The 24,270-nt window shown below is 34.1% G+C and overlaps 2 protein-coding genes across 2 annotated transcripts; both read left to right on the forward strand.

Moving 5' to 3' along the window:
- Nucleotides 1–1,793: 1,793 nt before the first annotated feature.
- On the forward strand, nucleotides 1,794–6,010 carry LOC101204606 (dr1-associated corepressor). Its single transcript, XM_004140221.3, has 6 exons — nucleotides 1,794–2,135; nucleotides 3,871–3,943; nucleotides 4,275–4,368; nucleotides 4,646–4,759; nucleotides 4,846–4,906; nucleotides 5,214–6,010. The coding sequence occupies exons 1-6, from the start codon at nucleotides 2,103–2,105 to the stop codon at nucleotides 5,679–5,681; spliced, it is 843 nt and encodes a 280-aa protein (XP_004140269.1). The 5' UTR covers nucleotides 1,794–2,102; the 3' UTR covers nucleotides 5,682–6,010.
- Nucleotides 6,011–8,705: 2,695 nt separating this feature from the next.
- LOC101204845 (protein DGS1, mitochondrial) lies at nucleotides 8,706–24,181 on the forward strand. Its single transcript, XM_031887603.1, has 14 exons — nucleotides 8,706–10,934; nucleotides 11,327–11,459; nucleotides 12,131–12,334; nucleotides 12,631–12,768; nucleotides 12,875–13,030; nucleotides 14,596–14,790; nucleotides 16,383–16,483; nucleotides 17,422–17,511; nucleotides 18,321–18,393; nucleotides 18,471–18,499; nucleotides 18,591–18,714; nucleotides 20,241–20,351; nucleotides 21,842–21,942; nucleotides 23,783–24,181. Exons 1-14 carry the CDS (start codon nucleotides 10,699–10,701, stop codon nucleotides 23,901–23,903), a joined length of 1,812 nt encoding a protein of 603 aa, XP_031743463.1. The 5' UTR covers nucleotides 8,706–10,698; the 3' UTR covers nucleotides 23,904–24,181.
- Nucleotides 24,182–24,270: the final 89 nt, after the last annotated feature.

The following is a 24,270-nucleotide window of genomic DNA, read 5'->3' on the forward strand; positions in this document are numbered from 1 at the left end:
CTTTCAGAAAATAATTTTTATCTACACTTTATGATAATTGTTTTGAAATGATACATTTCAAAAGTTATTTTAAGTGATTATCACATGTTGATTTTTTAAAATTAAACCCTTGCCAAATGTATTCTAAAATGAAAATGTTGATTAGATAGATACTCCAATCAAAACAAATTTACAAAGAATTTTTATTTCTCTTTTGGTAAACTCCATCGTAGCACATTTTATTTGAAATTATTACTGAGGCAGAATTTGCACGTTTACCTGCCTATAAGTCTTGGCCAGACTCAACTTACCAATCCCCACCTCCACTACTCACAATGAATAAGGTATACAAAATAAACTTTATATTATATACTTCAAAACATTTAATTTGGAAAAAGAAAAATGGCAAAAGCAACATAACCCTTTTCTCCTACAAGCAGCCACCAAAGTCGATTAAATTCTTGAAATTTTATGAACTTTGAGTTCTCCCACCTTTCATATACACTTCATCCTATCAACTTATAGCATATCTGCAAGAGAAAGTCATGAATTTTATATCTAGTCTCACCTTATTTGCTAAGACTTCGAGTTCACAATTGATAAATCACATCATACAATAACATTGGCTATGACGTTGGAGGTCCTACTTTTATTCATATACCATTTTGTTTTCTAAATTAGGAAGGACAGCTGAAAATGGAAAACAAATGCTTTTGTTTCTAAATCAATTACTAAATAGAGGTGGTTTCTTGTTTTGAATATAAAAAAATTAAAATATAGATAAAACGAAAATGAAAATTTTAAATAGTTACTAAACTGGACATTAAAAATTATATTAAAAGAAAATTGTCGAGGGTGGAATTTATTGAATTAGTGATATAAACGTGTGATGGAGATATTATTTGATAACGATTTTCGTTTAGTATATGTTTGTTCCATTTTAAACTTTTAATTATGAATTTTACTACTAAACTTGAAAATTCTGAGTCAAATTTTGAAAGCAAGAAACAGGTTTTTGAAATATGTTTTCCTTTTATTCTTTTTCAAAACTTGCTTTTTTTAAATTCAATTTGTGATATAAAAAACATACAAATTAATGGATGAAAATATTATTCATAAGATTAGTTCGAAGACTGTCAAACATAGTTACTTTGGCTAAAGACCTATCTGCTAGTTTAATTTTTACATGACTATTTACTCACCAAATTGTTAAATACTGTCCATAAACTTTATATTCAATAAATATTTGAACTTCCAATTATAGATTTAATAGATACTTGCAAACTCAAAGTTGGTGAGTAATAAGTGTCATCTTAACAAAAAAAACTTGTATTTATTTATTGTCTAGTAAATCACAGACATTTTGCAAGTTGTAGATTTATTTACGTCGGGAAGTTCAGAAGATCAATTATAAACGTTCGTTTGATAACAATTTCATTGTTTAATTTTAAATTTTCAACTCGGTAAAAGAATGTTCAAACTCTAGATAACTTATAAAAATAAACTACAAAAAGTTGACTAGATTTCATATGACATAGGTTAAAAGTGAATAACAAAATTATGTACAACTACTATCGAGTAGACATTAAACTACGTCAATACAACCATTGTAGACATAAATTTATGAGAGAAATCGAAAAAATATTATTATTATAAAAAATTATCTTAAATGACAAAATTGTTGTAACTTAACAAAGGACAAAATAAGGTTGTGTTAGGACAATACGACGTCGTAGGCAAGCAGGCTAAATGATAATGAAGTATTTTAATTGTGATTTGTCCGACATAAAAAGTCTCCGGGCTATGAGCGCTAAAATTTGTTATTTTTTCCCTCGTTGGTTTCCGCTTTGCTTCTCTGTTTCAACGTCAGAGCTTTTCGGCTGTGGCGCTGCCGTGCGTCTCTTTTGCTGGCTAAGGTGTCATCACAGCTTCTCAGAGTTTTCTCAACCAAACCTTTCGTCTCTAGGGTTTCTATTCTTCTTCTTCTTCTTCTTCTTCTTCTTCTTCCTCGTTGTTCGTAGCCCGTAGGGGTTCCCCTCATCTTTCTCTTGTTCTACTCTTTTTCTTCTTCTTCTTTTTTTGTCTTCCGGTGTCATTCTGGTTCTTGAAAGTGTTTCAACAACATGAAGAAGAAGCTCGATACCCGTTTTCCGGCAGTGAGTTCGTTTTCTTTTTATCTCTTTCATGTTGCTTTCGTTATTATTTTTTTTCTCGCGCTATTTATCTTTTGGTGATTCTATTTCTTGAATCGAGCGCTACTGTTTGTGTTTTTTCTCTCTTTATAATTGGGACGTTGAAGTGTACGGTAGCAACAGTTTCCATGTTTGGCTATGGTGGGGTTGGGATTTTTTCGACTTTTTGTTCTGTTATTGTATGTTTGTTTGTTGAGGATGGAATTTTAATTAGGTCATCATGTCTCATGTGTGGTGGTATCTTTTTCTTTTTCTTTTTTTCTGTCACTCAAATATTTTACTTTACGCACAGTTTTGGATGTCAAAATGTTTAAAGTGATGTCGCTTTGAGAAATAGTTGTTACAAATATGGAGAACAGTTTGAATGTGAAGTTTATCCATGAACTCTATTGCGAAACGTGCGAGTTTATATGAGTTGTTTTTGGGTGCATCTCTACTGTACAGAACGATGTTGGTTACTTGTAGTCTGTAGAGTATAGAATATCCACCATCGTTCAAGGAATTATGCATACGGAAGATGTACCATATAGGTTTTAGTTTTTAGAGCTTGACTTCACGGTGCTGTTTACTTATTTATGTATCTTTTTTGGAATCTTTGAAGTTGTTCTTGTTTTTTCAAATAACCCATAATTTGACATCATATTTTAAAAAGATAATGCACCGAAAAAATGTCAACAAAACCTTAGCTCAATTGGCATCATTGTATGCTAAGGAATATAAGGTCCATGGTTTGAATTCCTCCAACCCCAATTTGTGCTTAAAAAAATCACTGAAAAAACAGTAACTATACATATACACGATACAGTGTCTGTTCTAAAAATCTATTCTCCAGAGTTAGTTGCTAGTTGGTTAATAGTCAGTTAATTGTTTGAGAAAGCACGATGCCTTTTCTTTTTTGCTTTATGAGTTTGATTTTCCTATGCCATGCTGCTTTAATGTCTGTGCATTCCAGAAGCTGTTGGAAAGGTAGTAGTTGAAATAGACTAATAAATATTTTTATTGTTTGGAACCTCATGAGTCTACCGTTGGTGATAACCATCAACAGTAACACACATGTATGTTTTGGCTATTTTTTATGACCCTTCACTTTTTATTCAACCAACCCTAGAAGCCAAAAGGTAACAACTCAACTAGCAAGTGGTAGATGTATTTCTTCCTTCATTCTCACAGGCACACAAATGCACTTGATATGCACTATTGGTAGAGGTTTTGCGTGCCTGTTTGGTGGTTGGTTTTCGCTTTTATCCTGAGACTCATTTCAATACCAATAAAGCATCACGCCAGTGGTCCAATACACTAGTTGATTTTTGGTCTTGATGTGTATTTTGTAATACTTTGTTGTTTTCTTTTATCATATTTGAGTTAGGATAATGATTACCTTAGTTCTTTACTTATCGGACAGGACACTTGTTGTGATCTATGAATATGGAAATATCGTTATACAAATAATTTATATCTTTTTTTTCCGGTCACCTTGAGCAAGTTTTGCACCATACCCTGTGCACAGTGATCCTTTTATTTGGTTATGTAATGGTTCTTCTGGTTGTCTCTTGCTTTTGTGTTGAAGTTGGAACTCTCTCATTTATGCTTTTGAATACAAGTACATCTTCAGATAGGTTTCTGGATTATCTCCCAAGTGACTGCATGCTGGTCGTCCCTTGAGGACATTGATAACCTGAATATTTTGTATTATTTACAGGCTCGGATTAAGAAGATAATGCAGGCCGATGAAGATGTAGGGAAGATAGCTATGGCAGTCCCACTTTTAGTCTGTAAGTACCAACTTCCAAATAATGTGATAATTCTTTAGTTGGAGCTTATTACTTGCTTAGGAGTATGCTAGATATTCTTGAAGATCACCGTATAGGGTACCTAGCCATTTCATCCTTTTCCAAAACAATTATTTTCTCTTTGCATGATCACCCTCTCAAATTGCCGTGCCAAGCTACTGACTGTCGGCAGTCCAATCTTCAAACTCCCTAATCCCCTCTACTAGCATAAATGGTGGCTGGCTTGTTTTTATTTCTTCTCTAAAATGTTGTTTTAACAGTATATTCGTAGTATGTTGATTATTCTTTTGTTGACTTGCTATTTTCTGTTCAGCAAAGGCACTGGAACTATTTTTACAAAATTTATGTAACAGAACGTATGAGATTACTCTGAAGAGGGGGGCTAGGACATTGAACTCTTTGCACTTGTAAGTAAACTCTCAATTGGATTGGATTTTGCACATTCTGAAATTTTGGAATTAGGACATGATTAATTATGACTACGGACTATCTTTTGGAAAGCCATCTATGACTTTTTCAAGCCTTTAGGCTCCAGCTATTAAATTAATCTTGTCGTTGCATTAAATGAAATATGTTTCTTTTATTATTTCATTTCACTCTTAGTGCTATGAATGAGAAACTGTTGAGATTATAGTTTGCCAATGCTGCCTTACACTAATTTCTTACATTTCTTTGAATTGGCAGAAAGCAATGTATTCAGACGTTTAATGTTTTTGATTTCTTGAGGGATGTTGTGGGCAAGGTCCCTGATTTAGGTGGCTCTGATGCTGTGGAGGACCGGCATATTTCCAAAAGAAGGTTCGGAAAATAAATGCCTCTCTAATTGAATGAATTGTTATGAGGTATATATGTCTGATAATGTTGATGGGTTTTCTTTTATCCAGGAAAGTTGCAGATGAAGATGGTGGCAACGATAGTGATGAAGAATCCAAAAGGAGTAAGATGGTAAGAATTACATGTATTCTGCATCTTCTTGAACCACAAAATGAAGTTTTTTAAGAAAGGAAATGTTACAAGGGTGGTTGGCTGGCATCTTATAGGAGATATAGGGAGAAAAAGGAAATATTATACTGAACTATATATTATTTGTTTTCTCTCTTTTTTTCTATAGGACTTCTCTGTGCTCTTTTACATCACAAATTCATTAGGATGCTATACTTTCAATTTTTGCTTCTTCAAAGTTTTCATTTTGGAAAACAAAACCCATATAGAAAACACATTTCTCATTTCATTATGACTCACCTCTGTGCAGACAGAAGCTGGGCATTGCATTAGTGGCCGAGGAAGAGGTAGGGGCAGAGGTAGAGGTCGTGGGCGTAGTAGTAGACACTTGGAGAAGGATACAGCCATACATTATGATAACTTCGAGGATGATTTGGAAATCCCTGATCATCTCGATGATGACCTCCACAAAACTGAGCCTGACAATGGTGTAGCAGAAGCTCGAGTAGAGAACGATAATACTCTGGTTGACAAAGCTTTAGAACCATCAGTTCGAAACTTTGACTTGAACGTAAACTTGGACGAAGATGGTGATTCAACTTCAATTCCAGTGGCTGCTTCTACAGGTTCACCAGTAAAGCCCCCTACCGATTCAAAACATGATGAATACCCTGGTTGGTCAGTGGCTGAAATGGAAAAGATGGCTATTGATCCAATTCAACTAGCGAATATAAATGAGACTATAGACGATGAGGAAGATTATGACGAAGAGGGTTAGTCTAGGAACCTCTTCTTCCACCATCTGGCTGCCAACTTTTTATAGATCAGCAATTTAACTTTACCCCCTAGTGAAGTATATGAAGTAGCTGGAAGATAGTCGTGACAGATAGAAAATGTATAGTTAGGGAGCATAATTTTTAGTTGATTGTAGTTTTTTGGATTCAAAATCTTGTTGGATCTTCTGAGTCGTGTACATGGTCAGTGTGCATGTTGGCTGTGTGCCAATCATCAATACAATATGAATAGTACTTGTTTTGGTTGATTTTTTACCTACTTATGTATAGTCTGTTGATTCTTTTACCTACTTATGGATAGTCTTTTTTTTTTCTTTCTAATCTTTTACCTTTCAAGACATACCCTTTCAAACTATTGATGGACAAAACAATATTACCCAGGATAAGTATATGTACTCTCCTTTTTCTTTTTCCTTTTTCTTTTTTCAAGCACAGCAAAGCAAGTGAACTCTGTATATATTAAATTGAGTACAAATAGGGCAAGAGATTTAAACTACAAGTCTTTTAATACATATATTTAAATTGAGTACAATTAGGGCTAGAGATTTAAACTACAAGTCTTTTAATACATATATTGATACAAATAGGGCAAGAGATTTAAACTACAAGTCTGTCTTTTAATACATATATTGATGTTAAAGTTAAGCTTTTCTTACTTTTTCTTTAGTTTATTTTTATATTAAATAATAATATTTCAATTTTTTATATTAAATAATAATATTTCAAATGAAAAGATAAAAAATTGGAGTTTCAATTTTTAAGAATTGGTTTTTTTAATATAATCAATAAAAAGGAACTCAAATAGTGTGAGGTTATGGTACCTCTAAATTAGACATTGATATGGTTGATTGTTTGGACCAACAAATTTGATCCCATTTTGATTTCTCTAAATGTGCTCCTTTATCAATTGATTTTTCAAACATTCATTATTACTTGCCGATCTCTTATTCTCCTTCCTTCTTGCTTTCTATCACACAATGATCCATGTGTGCAAATCTTTGATAAAACGAAGTATATAGTATCGATACATGTATGCAAGTCTGATAAAATATCATATATAGTATCGATCTAAGTGTACTGTGCGACATCATCCATAAATATATCATAATGTGATTTAACAACAAACAATGATACACACTTGACAATTGCTTCTGTCACACCAACATTGTAGTATTCAATTTACGAGGATGCTAAAAGTGTGGGATAATAAAATATCAAAGACTATGGAAAAAAGAGGGAGTGAGAAAGAAAATGTTGGAAACAAATTGCTTAAAATAGCGAAAGGGTTAAGAATAAACTTATTTTGAAACATAAATGTTACAATTATTTTGGTATAGTATTATTCTATTATCTTAAAGAAGTACAACAAACAAATAAATATAACTCAGACACATAATAAGTCAAAATGTAGGGAATAATTAATCTATTGAGAACGACCTTTAAACCACCAAGTAGAATGCCAACATGTACCTAAGTTATGTTGATAATTTATACCAAAGAATCCAACGATAATGCATTCATTTGAATCGATCAACAAGAGTTTGAATCTCATTAATATGTCTTGCTTTCCTACGAGGTAGGTTTCAAATGATTTTAGAGTGTTTCAACCTACATAAGAAAAAAAAATGGTCATCTTCAATAGTTCTTGATATGTCATAAAAGACCGTAACCTTAATAAGTTCCGCTATATGTAAATAAAATTTCAATTTATTTACAAATAATATTCCTTTAGTCTTGTTTTCATTTAGGTTATTCTAATAAAACATTTGAGTTATAACTTCTTAATTAATATACATGTATCACCCTTGAGTTAATTTCAAGTTGACTTTCTATCATTGTTTTTTCACCATATGGAATGAAACTCAAGACTTAAACTCATCTAGGTAATACTTTTATTATACATATATGTGTATGTGTATATGTGTGTGTATATATATATATATATATATCCGTATGTATATGTGTATATATGTGTATATATATATGTATGTCTATGTATGTGTAGATATCTATGTATATGTATGTGTATATATATGCATATCTACAAGTATATGTATATCTATGTGTGATTATATGTATATTGAGAAACTTCACCATGATCCTAATATTTAGCAGACAAAATGGCAAGCGGAGAGTTCTAACCGGAAATGAAAAAACACGACATAAAATTTGTTTCTTTATTTGGAATTAAGACACTGCATAAAATTTGTTTCTTTATTTGGAATTCCATCCGTACCTTTTTCAATAGTAATTTGTTGAAGAAGAGAAGCACAGCTCCAATGGAGGCAACGCCAAACGACAGCGAAAACAAGGGAATCAGATCCTCAATTTCATTATACTCCTTTCATTTATGGAATCAAATTGTATCATTTTTGCCATCTCGTCATGATTCCAATTTTCTTTGGAAGCTTTCGAGTCTCCTTCGTCGGAAGAGACGCAAGACTGGTCTTCCTCTTCCTCTACCTTTGAACTCGATAAACTCTTCTGTGTAAGTCGCTTCAGTTCTACACTTTTTATTTATTTTCCTTTATTTTTTGTTCCATTTTATTCTACATAGCATATTTATTTTTCTGGAATTCTAGATTTGTCTCGTAGTTTAGAGTTTACACAACTGCAACTGTTTTAATGGCACAAGTAATCGTCTGGTTGTGTCGGGTGAAATGGATATAGAGATATCCTTAATTTGAAGTTTCATGAAAGGCTGAGACTATGATGTTTATATGAAATTGAATGAAATTCACAATGCCCACCACAACTAGAAATGAATTCCCTCCTCCCCTATTTTGTCCGATCTTACATTCGGTGGCTTCTATCGTGTAGTATTGTCCTCTGGGTTGTCTTCCTTGGATCATTGTAGTCCTCTCACCGATCATAGTCTTTGGAGATAGCGGGTAATATTTCCATTATTTTCAATAAGAGGATTTTTGTTGGGAGAACGAAGAAGGGATGTTTGTTTTTGGATTCCTAATTCGTCCAAACGTTTCTCATATCACTATTTTCTATTCGTTTTTTGTTTCCTTTCTCCCATTTAAGAAAACTCAAATTTTCCTCTTTATGGAAGGTGAAAGTTCCTAAGAAAGTGAAATTATTTGCTTGCTAGTCTTACATAGAAGAGTGAACACTCAAGATCATTTGCAACAACATTCTTCCTTCGCTCTATGTCTGCATTGGTGTGGGGGAGTGTCATGAAAGAGAAGCATGGCTCGTGAGTTGGTGGGGGCATGGCTCCCATCTGCTTAGTTGGGAGTTGGTAGGGCATCTTGTGAGTTAGGGAGGGTTAGAGATTGGTAACATTAGAATCCGGAACAAACCTTTGTTGGCAAAGTGGCTTTGGAGTTTCTATCTGGAATCCGATTCTCTTTGGCATAGGATTGTTGTGAGCAAGCATGGCTCCCATCCGTTTGAATGGATGACTTTTAGGGTTAAAGACACTTTTTTAAATCCTTGGAAGGATCTCTTTCGAACTCCATTCTTTTTTTGAGTTTTCTAGTTGTTTTGTGGGGATGGTAAGGACACTTATTTTTGGGAGGATCAGTGGGTATGGGAGAACTTCCTATGTTCGATTTTTTTGCATCCATATCATTTATCCTATTCCAGAAAATGCGTTACCTCGAATCTTTTGGTGAGATCTGAGAATTTCGTGTCTTTCTCTTTTGGATTTCATCGTAATTTGACCAATAAGGAGATGACGGAGGTGGCTTCTCTTCTGTCCTTACTTGAGGGATGCTCTTGTAGAGAGAGGAGAATGGATATTCAATCCTAGTCAGGGTTTCTCTTTTAAGTCTATGTTAAGTCTGTTGTTGGATCCCGGACCCCCTGAAGAGTCAGTTTTTGATGTGGTGTGGAGGACTAAGGTGCCTAAGAAAGTTAGGTCTTTATCTGTCAAGTCTTGCTTAATACCGTTGATAGAAGAAGAACTTCGCTTGTTGGGCCTTTCTATTGCATGTTGTGTAGGAAGGCGGAGGATGATATTGTTCATTTTTCTGGGATAGCAAGTTTGTGAGGGCCATGTGGAGCTCCTTCCTTAAGGTGTTCGGTGTTAGCTTTGCTGGTTTACGTAGTATCAAAGTGACAATCGATGATTTCCTCCTCCATCCACCTTTAAGAGATAAAGGGGTTTTTTATATGACTTGTCGGGGTGTGCATGGTTATTTGGGAAATTTAGGGTGAGAGGAACGATAGGGTGTTCTGGAGGAGATAGAGAGGGATCTTAGTGAGATTTGGTCCTTAATTAGATTTCTTGTGTCTTTTTGGGCTTCGATTTCGAATAACTTTTGTAACTTCTCCATAGACAATATTTTACTTAGTTGGTCCTCCACTTTATAAGTGGGTTGGCTTGGTGGGCTGTTTTTTCTTTGTATGCCCTTATATTTTTTCATTTTTTTCTCAATAAAAGTTGTGTGATTCCATAAAAAAAAATGTCTGCATTGGTGTGCCCTTTGTCATTGGAAGGAAGAGGATCTTGATTCTTGACCACCTTCATACAAGATTTCTATTGCCAGTTTGCTTATTCTCCTGTGAAGTCATTCGTTTCAGATGCTTATGGAAAGTGTGGATGGAGAAGAATAGTCAGTTTTTGTTGATCAATATTTTTATAATTATCAGCTTGGTGTTATTCTCTTAGCTTGGAGTTCTTCCTTGTTTAGCGATGGACTTATTTTGTAGACTTGTTTTTGTATGCCCTTGTAAATATTTCATATCTCCTAAATGAAAGCTCGTTTTTTTCTTAAGAAAATAAACGTCAACCACAATGTCAATGACACAAGTTCCTATTGAGTTGAACCACGTGCTTTCTAGAATTTACAGAACGTAGTGTTTGTACATTTTCTTTTCCATAAATTTTATCACTGGTCTCTTATCTATGACTTGCTTTGAGCACTGTGAACATGTTTATGTTTGCCCTTTGCACTCTCCACTACATGGGTGACTTATTTTGAACAAAACAACTTGGGAGCTTGGTTTGTCTGGGTCTTCTTATGCCAAATCTTAATTGGTTGTTGGATGCTCTTGATTCTTCTCAAGTTGCACACTCAGGCCATCTGGCCATTGAAGACGATCGGTGAGGTCTGCTTTTGTAATTGTTTGCTAGCTATTGTGGAAGTGAATAACAAGGAGTGTACTCAAATTAGATACAAATATTGTGATTTTGTTCATTTTATGGCATTTCGACTGTTCTCTTCAGGCCTTCACAAAGCATTGTTCGGTGACTACCCTGTTTTTGTTCAGCAGCTTGATTGGTAGGTTCTGTGGGCAATATGTTTCCTTTGTGGGGTTTCAAAATCCCTTTCACTAAGCTTATTTATTTATTTATTCAATTTGATATGGATATACGATCTCCCATAAGAAAAAAAAAAGTAGATACAGGTGTTAATGGTCCCATCCCCTAATGCTATTGGATTAAACATCAATGAAAGGTTGCTTTTTATTTGCCATAAGGCAAGTAGGATTATTCGTAAATCTGGCCCACTTTACTTATAACCTGATTTTCAACTGTTTGGTATTTCTTGAGCTTTTCTTTCAAGTCATAACTCCAGTTACCCGAAACCCATCTTAGTAGTAACATGTGGTAAATTTTTATGATATTTAAATTCTATGCTTATCATAATCAGTTCATGGTAACTGCGAACAGTTTAACAGTAACTGGCTGGGAACCAGCAGAGGCTTCTAGATTGTACGATGTTTTGGGAGATCTATTGGAGCACTGTTTCTCAAATTTACATAGCATTTGGAAGAACCTGCAATTCTGGCAATCTCGTGCAGAGGCAAGTCCTTTTGTTCCCTAGTGTTTTTAACCAATATATTTTATGCATGTATCAAAGATGCGAGGAAGAAAATTTAGGTCCAATATAACCGATTTTGTGTGTCTTCAAAAGAGCCGCTATCTAGCGACATCCTTCTTTCAAAATGCAAAATTAGATTATCTCAACGTTACAACCAAGATTAAACTGATCAGTCATACTCCAGTTGTTCTTTTAAGTTTCTATCTTCTTCCACAAACATCCAATGAGTGTAGATGGGCTTTAGTTTACCCAAAGTACCAAAAAATTGTTAAAACTGAGAACAACGTGTCCCCCCCAAGAGTAGTCAGGAACAATGATGAAAGCTTCCCCTCTTTTTCCACACACTTTCATGGAGACAAATAATAGATGAATCTTTTCCTGCAACATATGTTCAGTAACAATCTTTTTTTGAGCGATGCTCAAGGGGTTAAATTGATTGAAATCTAAATCAATTTTTTGTAATCTAAAGTAAAGAACGTGAAGAAGGAACTACAAGGAAAATTCCTTTCATTGAAAGTCCTTCCTTCATGATTTGATGAAAGGGGCCTGTCCATCCTCTTTAGTTCACTGTGCTCATTGACTTTTTAATGCAAAGCATATGATTGAATGAAATGTTGTGTGTGCTTATGTCATTATTTTGATGAAAATTTCAGGGTACAAATGCTCAAAAGGTTTACTTTTTGATTTGTGAGAGAGGTCCAAGGGCGTTTTTCAGTGGAACAGTGCAGTTAATGCGCCAAAGTCTTAGGGATGGTTTTTCCTTGCAACATGTAGCTCGTGAGGCATCTCTTTACATAGCTCACCGGATAAGTATATTGAGCAACCTAAGATGTCATCTTGCAGTTTTTGTGGCTCAGGTTTGGTTGCCCTTTTCAATACTTATTTTTTCAAATGCAATCTCATCATTTTTGTGGTTTTATTCTATCCCTGAAAAGACAGTTGGCTAACTCATACACTTAATGAGGTTTTTCATATTTTCATTTGGCAAGTGTTTCATATAAAAACTTGTTGATCGCTTTAGAACACCTCTCCATGTCTTTTGCCTTTCCCTTCTGCGGTATAATAACAGTTTAACTGCTTCACGTTTGAATTTTAGCTCTCTCTCAATTTCTTGTTGGGTTATTTTGACTTTGTTCTTTTATGGTTCTTGTAGGTCTTTATGGAAATTGACAAAATAGGGGCAGAGGCAGTGGATGGTCAAGAAAATTCCTTACCTTCATTGTTGGTTACATTGAATGGCTTATTTCTCGATCTAGAGGCATCCATTTGTCAACTGCATGCAACACCTCATGTAACTTGACATTATTTGTTAACTTTAATGTGAAAAATGCTGAAGCAGAAGTTATTATAATTTCACATTTCAGTTTCCAATATTTACTTTGTAATTGACTGTGCAGATGGATTTTATTGATGACAACGTTTCATTTCCTCTATTTGAAAAAGTACCAGATGTGAACAAGGAGGGATCACAGTGGACAAGTTGTGAAATTGGTGATGCTATCAACTTGCTTTATCAGAACCTTCATAAGTTGGACTCTTTCATCTCTAATCTTGTAAGATCTCATTTTAGAGCTCCTATTATTACTAATTTAATTTCACAACCTGAAAAATTTTGTAGTCAAGAAGAATACTTCCAATTTGATTTTCAAGACCTGTGGCCACGAATTCTCAGATCAAAGGGAATATGTTCCTACTACAATTCATAACCGTTTGATGATTTACAACTCACCTTTAAGCCTGCACTATATAAGCACATTTATCATTTTGGTGGTAAGTAAAATTGAGATTAAGAAATAGTATTATCACCTCCAACCTAAAATTCTTTGCACTGAGTTTATTTATTTATATATTTTTATTTTAATAATGTTATTATTTTTTAAAAGGAAACCGATCTCTTCGTTGAAGTAATGAAATGACAATAAAACGGTTCAAAAAGCGAGGGAAAGTTTTTCACTAAACCCTCATTTCTTGATTTCTTCAATCAAGACCACAAGAAATGAGGGTTTCATTAGTTACTTCCACCTGTGAACAGTTTCCTCTGGTGACTTTCCTTCTTGGGTTTCTATCTGTTTGCCGGTTCCATTAGTTACTTCAATACACTCAGCTGCCTCCCCAGTGGTTCGCTCATCCCACATAATAGTCACTAGCTATGGAGGTGGTCAGTTGCAAGGTGAACGGTCAGTTATGAATTTTGTTTGATTCGGGTGGTTTTTCGTTGAAGATGTGGAAGTCAACAAGATTCTTTCATTAGCCGAGTCTCACCTTCACTGGTTCGTGGATCGAATATCAGAATTACTTTAGGGGCCAAGTAATCGTTTTTCGTCAGGAATGGTCGTGAGAAAGCTAGGGTGATAAGGCACTGTTGAGTCAAATTTTCACCTCATTTATTCCTACCAGTTTAGTGGAAACTTTACTGAACAGTGCCCACTCCTCTGAAGTGAAAAAGCTTATCAATCAATTCGATGAAAAGTCTTGTATCCTTTTAGGAAAAACAGTCCCCACACCTCTGTATATGGATCGTAATCACTAAAGATTTTATTCCAATCATTTCGGAATTCATATGCTATAGACACATGTACAAGGATTATCTAAGGTAAGTAGGGGAAGCTAATGAAGGGCATAGTGTATAAGATATTAACAATAATACATATTGTTAAATCACCCCTGAATTTCTGGTAAATTTACCTTTTAGTCATGCTACACCACTCTTCGCTTTTGGGCTTGAAATTGACATGAGGCGAAGAGGGTCAGAACGTGGTTATGAATATTAATTGGCGGGAGATGACCTTCAAGATAGTTGTCTGAATATATGGACTCTTGTGCCATTTTAAATCATTAACCAATCTAAATAAAGTTAAGCTGATGGGTGACACTAAACATAATTTTATTCATAGTTCAACACAAAATACCAATACAAATACTATTATGCCCTCCTCAGGTCAGTATTGAAAACGAAGTTACGGAGCACCATGAGTTACTCCCTACAGTGATGTGTTTATTTTTTATAGTTTATGAATACTCACTAAGAAGTGTTCATTTATGTGTGTCTTCCTTGTATGCTGATGCTTCTTTTTGTGTTTTTCCTTGTATTCTGATGTGTACTCATCTTCCTTTTTAGGTTTGTAAACATCGAAAGCCAAGGAAACTAACTCAATACTGGCTTGGATATTCTTGTGGTGCAATTGGTCTTTCAATCTGTTCTGCTTGGCTTGTTCAACATAGTAGTTTAATGGGGAGCAATGACATTGATAATTGGGTTCGCGAAGCACATAATTCAGCAGCTAGTTTTTTCAAGGATCATGTAGAACAACCGGTACTATTTTTACTATTTGAATTTGGTTTCCTTTGTCATGATTGGAAATTTGGAGCACCTTTGTTTATTTTCTTTACCACTGTATTTTACTTTTCTTGGGTTTGGTCTTCAGTATGGTTGATTATTAGGCTTAAATAACTTTAAAGTCTCTCTTCATGTCATAATGAATACTTTTTAATTTATCAACTGTGAGAAGACGTGCTTTGTTTCCCAATATGAGTGTTTTGAGTGTTTGTTGGCCAAGGAGGTGATCAAGGGTATTCTCTTCCTACTGAATTTTCTATGCACAATGACCTTTCTTGTCGTATGTATCCATTATAAAGGATCTATGGGTATGCTTAGAGAACTTTTGGGCATGCTAATAATTATTACTGGTTTCTTGGAGGGGTCAAGGGTCTTTAATGTTGCTTTGTTAAAGTATCTTTTTTAATGAGACTTGTGAATAATTTCATTGATGGGATGAAATTACAAAATACTATTTCATTGTGAAATAAGAGAAGTAAGGTTGTAATCACATAAGTGTGGGGTGAATTTACACCAAGGTTGTATACAAAAGATGATTGAAAAAGTGAGTGAAGTCGAATTCCTTATCTTTGAAAGTACGATGGCTGCATTCGTTCCAGATGAGCCAAAAGAAGGCTTTTACAATGAAGCACCAGAAGGCCTCTTTTTTGTTTTTGAATGGATGACCAATCAGTAGCAGATATAATTAAAAAATTTCATAATCCAATTTAATATATTATTAGAGTAGGAGATCTTGTGTTCGAACTCTTTTAATGTCATTTCTTTCGAATTAATGCGATTTTCACTTGTTTGACCTTACAAATTTTCAAGTTCACAGGTGAAGGAGATCGTTAAAATATTGATATAATTACAATTTATCATAAGCCATCAGCTTGAGCTCTTGGATTGATGGATGAAACATGCCGGTTGAGTTGAGAAGTTTGATGATGGTTGAAGAACTAGAAATATTGAATTCTTGGGCGATTTCTTGATGCTTGTGGTTGTCTTTGGCTTGGTTGGTTTCTGTTTGATAAATGGTTGTCTTGTGCATTGGATCTTAGGGATTGTAGAATTAGTTTGAGGATTGTTTCCCTAGAGCTTCTCCATAGACTAGGTTCACAAGGCTTGCCGCTTGTTAGTATTGAATCCTTCCAAGAAGTGATATGTTGAGTGTTATAAGATTAAATTTACCTTCACTTATTAGCTTAAGCTTTTGGGTCAATCAATAATTTAAGATATTATCAGAGAGATGTGGTCCAGGATGTCATGTGTTCAAGTCCAAACGTTGTTTCCTCCCCAATTAAAATTGAGTTTCATTGTTGGATCTTTCACATATTTCAAGCCCACAAGTGAGGAGGGGTGTTGAATGATATAATATTTAATTTACTTTCACCTATCAACTTAAGTTTTTGGGTCAATCGGTGATTTAAGATGAATCCTTAAAATGGTTATCAAAATAGGCTTGATGTCCATGCTAGGGTGCATACATGAAATCTACATTATTGTAACTTAATCGTGATTGATTTCTAACAACTGAAGTGACAATTAAAAAACTCCTGGAATTGATATTCCAACTCCCTATTTTGCAGCTTATTTCAATTAGAGATGAACTTTTTGATACATTTAGAAAGAGGCATAAAGGTGTGATGGAGGTTCAAGAGGTTCAGTTAACTGCTATCTCGCTGCACAGGTGATTGTCGTTCACTGGCTTAATGTTTCTCCAACTCTGAGCTCCAATTTATTGTTGGAAATGAGAAATGTCAGTCTTGCACAACTTATTTCATCTCCAATCATAAAATCAAGAACTTTTTGAAAAACTGTTTTAATGAAAAGCTTCGTATCCTACGTTGGTGATAGAAATAAGTTGTGCAGCGAGATTTTTGAAGGAAGATTCTGCATTGTGGTGACAAGTAATTAAAAGCATTCATGGCTGCCAAAAATTTGAGTGGCAGACCTAAATAAATCAGGAAACAGCTTAAGAAGTCTGTGGATCAGTATATCTAGAGAATGGAATAAGGTGGAAATGTTGGCCCCTTTCAAGATTGGTAATGGCAGAAGGGTGGGTTTCTGGAATAAGGTCACCACAACGCAGAATCTTCTGTCATAACAAACACACCCTCAGTCACCAACCCATTTGGGTTGAGTTTGATCCATGTCAATATGGTGGAGGTTAATGACATTTAGTTAACTTTTATTCTTTCCATATGATATTTTCTTCTCACATTGACTTTTTCTTTCGACTAATAGTTGATAAAGTTACGAATTTGTCTTGAAAAATTGTTAATTTAGCAGCTGTAGGTGATCGTTTCCCTAAATTTTTCAAAGAATTGTGATTCAGTATAAATATTTCTGCGGATATTGAAACTGCAATTCATAAGCCTATAATCTTGGACGAAAGAATAATTTTACTTGTTCTATGAAATGGTAATTTGGAACACATTAAACAAAACTAATATTTAATCATAATCTTAATAAAATAGTTATCAGAAACATGTTTCACTAGCATGTTTTGTGGAAAACAAAACTATTTTTTAAACAATTCTCATACAAGCCCTAGATTTACGGCAACATCCACACACACATATTTATGAAGAAAAAAAAATTTAAGAATCGTTCTCTTCTTTCCAGAATGTTACTTGCTTTCAGTGAGCACACAAAAGGCCAGAAGTTTCCAGACGATGCATCGGATCAAGAAATGCTTGCAATAGTTATGACCAGGTTATCCTCCATATTTTGTTTGTTGTTTTATCTGCCATTGCAAGGTGCATGGATTTGTTCTTGAAAACTGAGTAGGGCTGGCATTTCTTATAATCAGTGTTATTGGATCTTCTTTGGACCATATTTCTCTTGATTCCGTAATCAATGGATTGGCAATTGAACACTGATCTCACAAATAATTGGTCTAAACATCGAATATTGTGTCATTCTTCATATTATGTCCCAAATTCAACTTTCTCCTCTTGGTTTTCTAGCGAGTTCTTCAATCACATTGGGACACTGCTGTTTGCTCTATTGAAGTTTACATCAACAGCTTGGGTAATATTTATCAACACGCATGTTTCCTCTTACTTCATTGCTCTCTTATGTGGGGGGTTCAAATGTTGTTTGACAGTAGACACCTTTTTTTTCCCACTTTTTCTCTCTGCAAATTTCGTGGAAGATAGTTAAGTTCTTTGGGAGTTAGATTGGTTATTCCTACTTTGGTAAACGAAAAGACAGCTTGTTTTGTGGAATCTGTATACATAGAACGGCAAGTCCTTTGGCAATACAATTAGAAGTGTCATTTGAATGCTTTGCTAGAAAAACACAAATATTTTCAGAAATTCTACAAAGAAACCTTTTTATGTGTGTGTGCGTGTTTTGTCGCTAACAGAGAGCTTTCACTTAAATTTCACAACTATTCTTATATTAATGCGATATTTAAAATCATGCTTCCTCTGAGAAAACATTGTAATAATCTAATGTCAATGTTCATCTAAATGAATAATTTTTTTCAGTGATGGATATCAATTGTTTTTCCTATATAGGTATGAAAAAGAACTGATGCATCCCATTCAAAATCTTCTTAGCGGAGAGCTGGCCCGTGCTTTGCTTATCCAGGTTGTTACACGCTCATTTATTATCTCTATATGTACGGATACACTATACTTGATAGTATTCTGTTTGTGTTGTTGCAGGTGCAGAAGCTAAAATTAGATATTGAGACGTAAGTTAAAAAACTTGCAACTTTTGGCACTCAATACATTATAAATCATCATCTTCCATTTGTGGTTCATATTATGATGGCTTTTAAACAGGGCAATGCTTGAGCTTGACCAGATTCTCAAGGCAAATGAAATCAACTTTGCTGTTCTAGCTGCATTGCCTGCATTCTTTCTCTCACTTCTTTTCCTGATGCTTTTGCGTACGTGGTATAAACAGGTATGTGAACTAAAAGCAAGTTTAGTTTATATCTTTTAAAGTTAAATTAAAGTTTGATGTTGTGCATTCCGGAAAGACGTCGTAGTATGACAGTCACACTAGAGTGCTGATACCTTCATCTGTTACATAGTCGTTAAGTTGAGTGGGTAGTGGGGCTATCAACTTACTTAGATTACTCTTAAACTTGGTCAAGTATCCAAACCCCCAAGCCCACAATACATTTAAACATTCTTTTATGGTGTGTAGATTTTTTATATTTTCCAAATTGCCTTAAATCATCTGAGCTTTAATAATTCTTTGATCCAAAAGAAACCAGACAAAGTTAAATTTTACAATTCATCTACCCGAAGAATCCAAAAGCTAAAATTGAGCATCCTTTAGTTGAAATTTATCTTCTATTGAAATTAATACAAATACTTATTTAGTTTTGTCGAGGTGCGCATAAGCTAGCTTAGACACTCATGGATATTAAAGAAAAATACAAATACATATTTATTTAGACCCCGTTTCATAATAATTTCAATTTTAGTTTTCTGTTTTTGAAAACTGTGCTAGTTTTCTCTATCCTCTTACTATATTTTCCCCTCTTTTTATGAAACATCTAATATCTAGGCCAAATTTCAAAAGCAAAAACAAGATTATAAAAACTATATCTATATTTGTACACAATTTTTAAAATTGGGATGAATTTTGAAATCTTATTAGAAAGTAGATGACAAAACCAAGAAACTTAAGGGTGTTACGAGGAGTATCATGACCTAATTTTCAAAAGAGCTATCTTCAAATATAGCAAAATGAACCAAAATATTTACAAAATATAATAGAATATCATAGTCTATCTGCAATGGACTGCTATGGACCAACTAGTAGATAAACTCCTATTTGATAGACACATATGGTAATCTATCGTGATCACATATAAATTGTGATATTTTGCTATATTTGTAAGTATATTTAGAAGTTTTGCCATTTAAAATAATTTCTTTAAAAAACTAAATACAAAGTAATGTTACTTATACGTGGATAAGAAACATTTGATTGATGAATGAAATATCCAAAAATTACAATATGGAGGGTACGCCAAATATCAAAAGATGCCCAAAACACAGGAAAAGATACAACCGATAAAGATAATAAGCAAATGCGATGAACTAAAGATTTACAACCAAATTGAAGATAGAAAACAAAACTACAGGGGACCTGATGTAATACTACAAGGAAGCACATGTTGGAATACGACACATGATAGAAAGCCCAAAAAATCAGGTCCCAAACGACCAAGTTCAAGAAACAAACAAGGAGGAAGTCAATAGCACACTCATGTTGAAGATGACCCTTCTCCAATCGAATCTTTAGACCTTGCCTTAATTTTACTAAATGAAGCCTTAATTTTGTAACTTCATTTTGATTAATTTTGGGTTGTTTCACATGTGTTTTTAGTTTTTTCTTTGTCTAATATCACTCTATGTTAGTTTATTTGCATAAAAGGAGACAAAGTCAGTTTATTTGCTCATTATGACATTTAGGATACTAGAGCTGAAGGGAAGGGGAGAGCTGCTCGGCTTCAGAGAAGACTACTAGTTGTGGAGGTGGAGAAAGCAATAATGCAATACCAGAGTTTTGTTGATCAAGGACGTGTAAGGCATTCATTCTACTTGTTGGCTTCTCAACATGTTTCTTCTCTGTTTGTTGACATTTTGTTGCTATAAAAGAATTTTTTTTAGTTTGCAGATCAGCATGTGAATGTAAACGTTATGGAATAATTAAACCTAGTACGTTAAGCCACAAGTTTTTACTCTTTATTTGCTATAGAAATTAGACAATACACTAGTTAGGAAAGAGAATATCAAAGAAGAGGAGAGCGGACCAGTAATCTAAATCAACCTTCAAAATTTTAAGGGGATTAAATTAAAACTTCCAATTGGTTCTAATCAAACAAAGGTAGAGAAAAAATGTATTAATTCGCAGTCTAGGACTCTAGAGAGGTGCCAACGCATGCTCAGTAGAAATCTTTTCTATCTGAAAAAAATTCCCTCTTTCTTACTATCCAAAATTTCTACAAAATGTCAAAAGTCAAAACATAGCACTTGTCTAGATGATTTAGCTTTGCATTTAGGGTTGGGTAAATCTCCCACAAAATGTAAAACATTGAACTTGTTCTAGTGACCCTGGCTTTCTTCTTTAGAGTAGGATTATTGATATGGAGGAGGTGCTCCTCCATCCCCACCTTCCACAACAAGGGGCAAGCCGTGTGGCATTTGCTTTCTTTTACTTTTATGGTTGAAGAGAAACAGGAAAAAAAATTAAGAGCTTGAGAAAACTTGGGAGGAGTTGTGGTCGATGTTGGGTTTAGCATCTCTCTTTGGCCATTAATGACTAAGACTTTTTGTAACTATTCTCTTGATTTGGTTCTTTTAAGTTCACTTTTTTTTTTTTTGTTATTATTAAAATTAAATTTACTATAATCTACCAATTTAAGCTTTTAGATTGATTAGTGACTTAATATGATATTAGAACTTTTAGATTTTCACTTCCTCTAAAATTTTTTTAAACAAGCACAGAACTTTTTATTGATAAAATGAAAAGGGACTAATCTTCAAAAGATGGAGATTCCACACGGGAGTGAAGAAGAAAAGTGATAAAAGAGGAAAAATAACGATTCACAGTTACAATGAAAGATACAAGGCGTTCCAAATATTACATATAACCTTTGAAGAGAAGCCAACAAACGTAACGACCTAGCTTTTCTAAACTAAGTTGTGGTCGTTTTCAAAAGTAAAAACAATGTCAAATCCTCAAAAACGATGTTTGTAAAACAGAAGTAACCAAAAAACCATTAAAAGAAATTAGTTGTTCAGGCCCTAAGTAAAACAATAAAAACAATATGTTCATAATAAAACCATCTCAGACATGGTATAGAAAACATAAGAAAATCATGAAAGATAGCGGAAGCAATATCGTAGCGGTCCTCATTTGGCCAGTCATGGGTATATAAAATAGGGATTTGTCTATCCTAAAAAGGCAAACACAACATACAGAAGAATAAGTTGTTTTTCTTCACGTTGCTTTATTGGCATTTAGTATCCTGAGAGAAGAATGAAAATGTTCCCATTTTTCTGATTTGCAGGTAAAAGATGCTGAATGTAGATTTGGGTTACTGTTGTATAGTTTGGGTCGGTTGTACCATGCTTCCGAGAAGCATGCCAAAGCAACTGGTGAATGGCTACAGTAAGTCTTAGTTCGGCTTTTCTTCTCTCTTTCTAGGGAATACTTCCGATCAGCATGTGTTCCAGAATAATAAAGATGCAGTAACATGTCCTGCATTATTTAGAGAATAATCGTTTGAAAATTGACGTGAAAACATGCGTGAGGAATAGCATTTTCATATATATTTACTTTTTTCACTCATCTTAAACAGGAATTTATTTAAAGAGAAATTTTCTGAGTAAGGAGAGGCTAAAACAATCCTAACATGTCCTTCAAAACACCATCTACATTTTTTAAACAAGAAATTAGATTTTTTATTAATTAAATGAAAAGATACTAATACTGAAATATATACATACTATAGGGGAGGGAAAAAGGAACAGAAACGAGAAATAAAAAAGAAAAGTGCCTAAAACCGACAAAAAGAACCGAAAGATTTGCAAATAGCTTAAGGTTTCAACCAAACTTGAAACTTCAAAAAAACCTCAAAGAACCAAATACATCATAACATCCCATCCTTCGAATTGAAAATTAAAGGGATGTTAGTGCTTATTTGCATAAATCCTCATCTACAAATGCACCAATTGACCCAAAAGTTTAAGCTAGTGAGCGAAAATAAATTTAAAATTATATCATTCTAACAACCTTGTTGTGCTCTATCTTCAAATTAATGAGGGATAGACTTTGACATATAGGAACTTGCAATGAATGTCAGCCAATATGACATGTCAGGAGGCACTTTTTTTGTCTTTAGGCAAGTTCTAGAAGAAAAGTGGCATATCCCATCTCTCCCTCCTCCCCAGCCGAAATTACCTTCTCACCTCCTTTCGTAACCATGGATGTTGGTCAAAACTCTCATAATGGTTGCTTCCCTCATAGCAGTTAAACGTGCTGAAGAACAGAAGGTTTTTGTTTTAGATTTTGATAGTAGGAAGGGTAGCAGTGAGATTTTTTTTTTCTTTTATACTTATCGATATCATCTCCTTGGGACCACTCTAGGAACAGATCTTGGGATATGACAAAACTGTGAGAAATCACTTTTGTACTATGGATCATTCCCATGAGCCATTATTGGAGTTCAGAACTTAGTATCTTTGGAACCTTTAGCCACAATGAGATTAGAAAAGATAGGAGTAGAGATTAAATGAAGGGAAATAGTTTTACTTGAGAAGAACTTCACAGGGCGACTTTTAATATGCTTAACTAAAGAAAGGTATCAAAGTAAATTTACTCAAGATAAGTTAAGAGGAGGAGCAATTTGATGAAATTTTACAAAACATCAAACAATTTTGGGTTGAATAATAAGTCGGACACATAATGAGATTAAGAGAATACGTGAAGTAGGAAACAAATATCTTCTTTGAAACCTGTTTCTGCAGTTTGTTGCTTGGCTCTCCCTCTTTTTGTGAATTTTTTTTATGTCCTTTATTCTTTCATTTTTTTTTCAATGAAAACTTAGTTTATCATTAAGAAAAAAAAGAAGCAAATATCCTCTTTAAAACAAGGAATCCTTTGACCATCGTCTATCATTATCATCTCCTTGTTGCACTCGTTCTTTATCAGCCCCCTTTTCGTGTTCTTTTTCTTTTTGTGGTTTATTGAATTTTAATTCTCAAAATCCTGGTCTTGATCTTACGTAAAAGCTATTGCTTTTTTAGATAAATCACATCTTAAGATTGTATTCACTCTGCTCTTCGCTTGAGTTTTTAATGGGAAATGGACAGAGCAAGCGGTTTGTTGTTGTGCACACTAAATTGAGCACTTAATAGTTACTTGTAATGTAAAAATATTAAATTTGGTTATTGTGCTTTTCCATAATGTAGTACATCTACAGTAAGCTGATATCTAACTTGATAAACAGTTTGAGGCAGGATATTTTGGACCTGGGAAAGCCCAGTCTTCCAACAAGAGATAAGCTCAGAATTACGTGGCGCATGGAACGGGTATACGATTGTTTACTTCCTGCATTGAAACGTTCATAACGATCAACTTTTTCTTCTATTCAACTCTCCAGAACATTTATTATTATTATTATTTACTGAATGGAAGTATTTTGCTCCCACTTCCAAGCCTAATGCTTTTTTCAACCTGCATTTCGGCCTCAGTTAAACCACCTAGTTTTTGTTGTTGAGAAAGAAAGATGCACAATGATGTCTGGCGTTTTGCTTTTTATTGTCCTGATAACTTTTGTCTTCATGTCAGTTTTGAACTCTGTAAGAATACTCTTTAGTAATGAAAGAACTGTTTAAATTCAAGTTCATCGATGGATTCATGAGTGTATCTAGCAACCTTAGTCATATTAGAGAAAATAATTGTTTTTAGGAAAAAAGAAGTGTAGTTTCGTTTTTA

Source organism: Cucumis sativus, chromosome 6, assembly GCF_000004075.3.
Source record: "Cucumis sativus cultivar 9930 chromosome 6, Cucumber_9930_V3, whole genome shotgun sequence".
NCBI lineage: Eukaryota > Viridiplantae > Streptophyta > Magnoliopsida > Cucurbitales > Cucurbitaceae > Cucumis > Cucumis sativus.

Bases quoted from the DNA above. Each gene is read 5' to 3' on its own strand.
- LOC101204845 (XM_031887603.1), top strand. From the start codon at position 10,699: ATGCTCTTGATTCTTCTCAAGTTGCACACTCAGGCCATCTGGCCATTG. The intron at 18,500-18,590 runs GTAAGTTAAAAA...GCTTTTAAACAG, and splicing joins CTAAAATTAGATATTGAGAC to GGCAATGCTTGAGCTTGACC. The intron at 21,943-23,782 runs GTAAGTCTTAGT...CTTGATAAACAG, and splicing joins GCAACTGGTGAATGGCTACA to TTTGAGGCAGGATATTTTGG.
- LOC101204606 (XM_004140221.3), top strand. From the start codon at position 2,103: ATGAAGAAGAAGCTCGATACCCGTTTTCCGGCA. The intron at 3,944-4,274 runs GTAAGTACCAAC...TTTTCTGTTCAG, and splicing joins GGCAGTCCCACTTTTAGTCT to CAAAGGCACTGGAACTATTT. The intron at 4,369-4,645 runs GTAAGTAAACTC...TTGAATTGGCAG, and splicing joins ACATTGAACTCTTTGCACTT to AAAGCAATGTATTCAGACGT.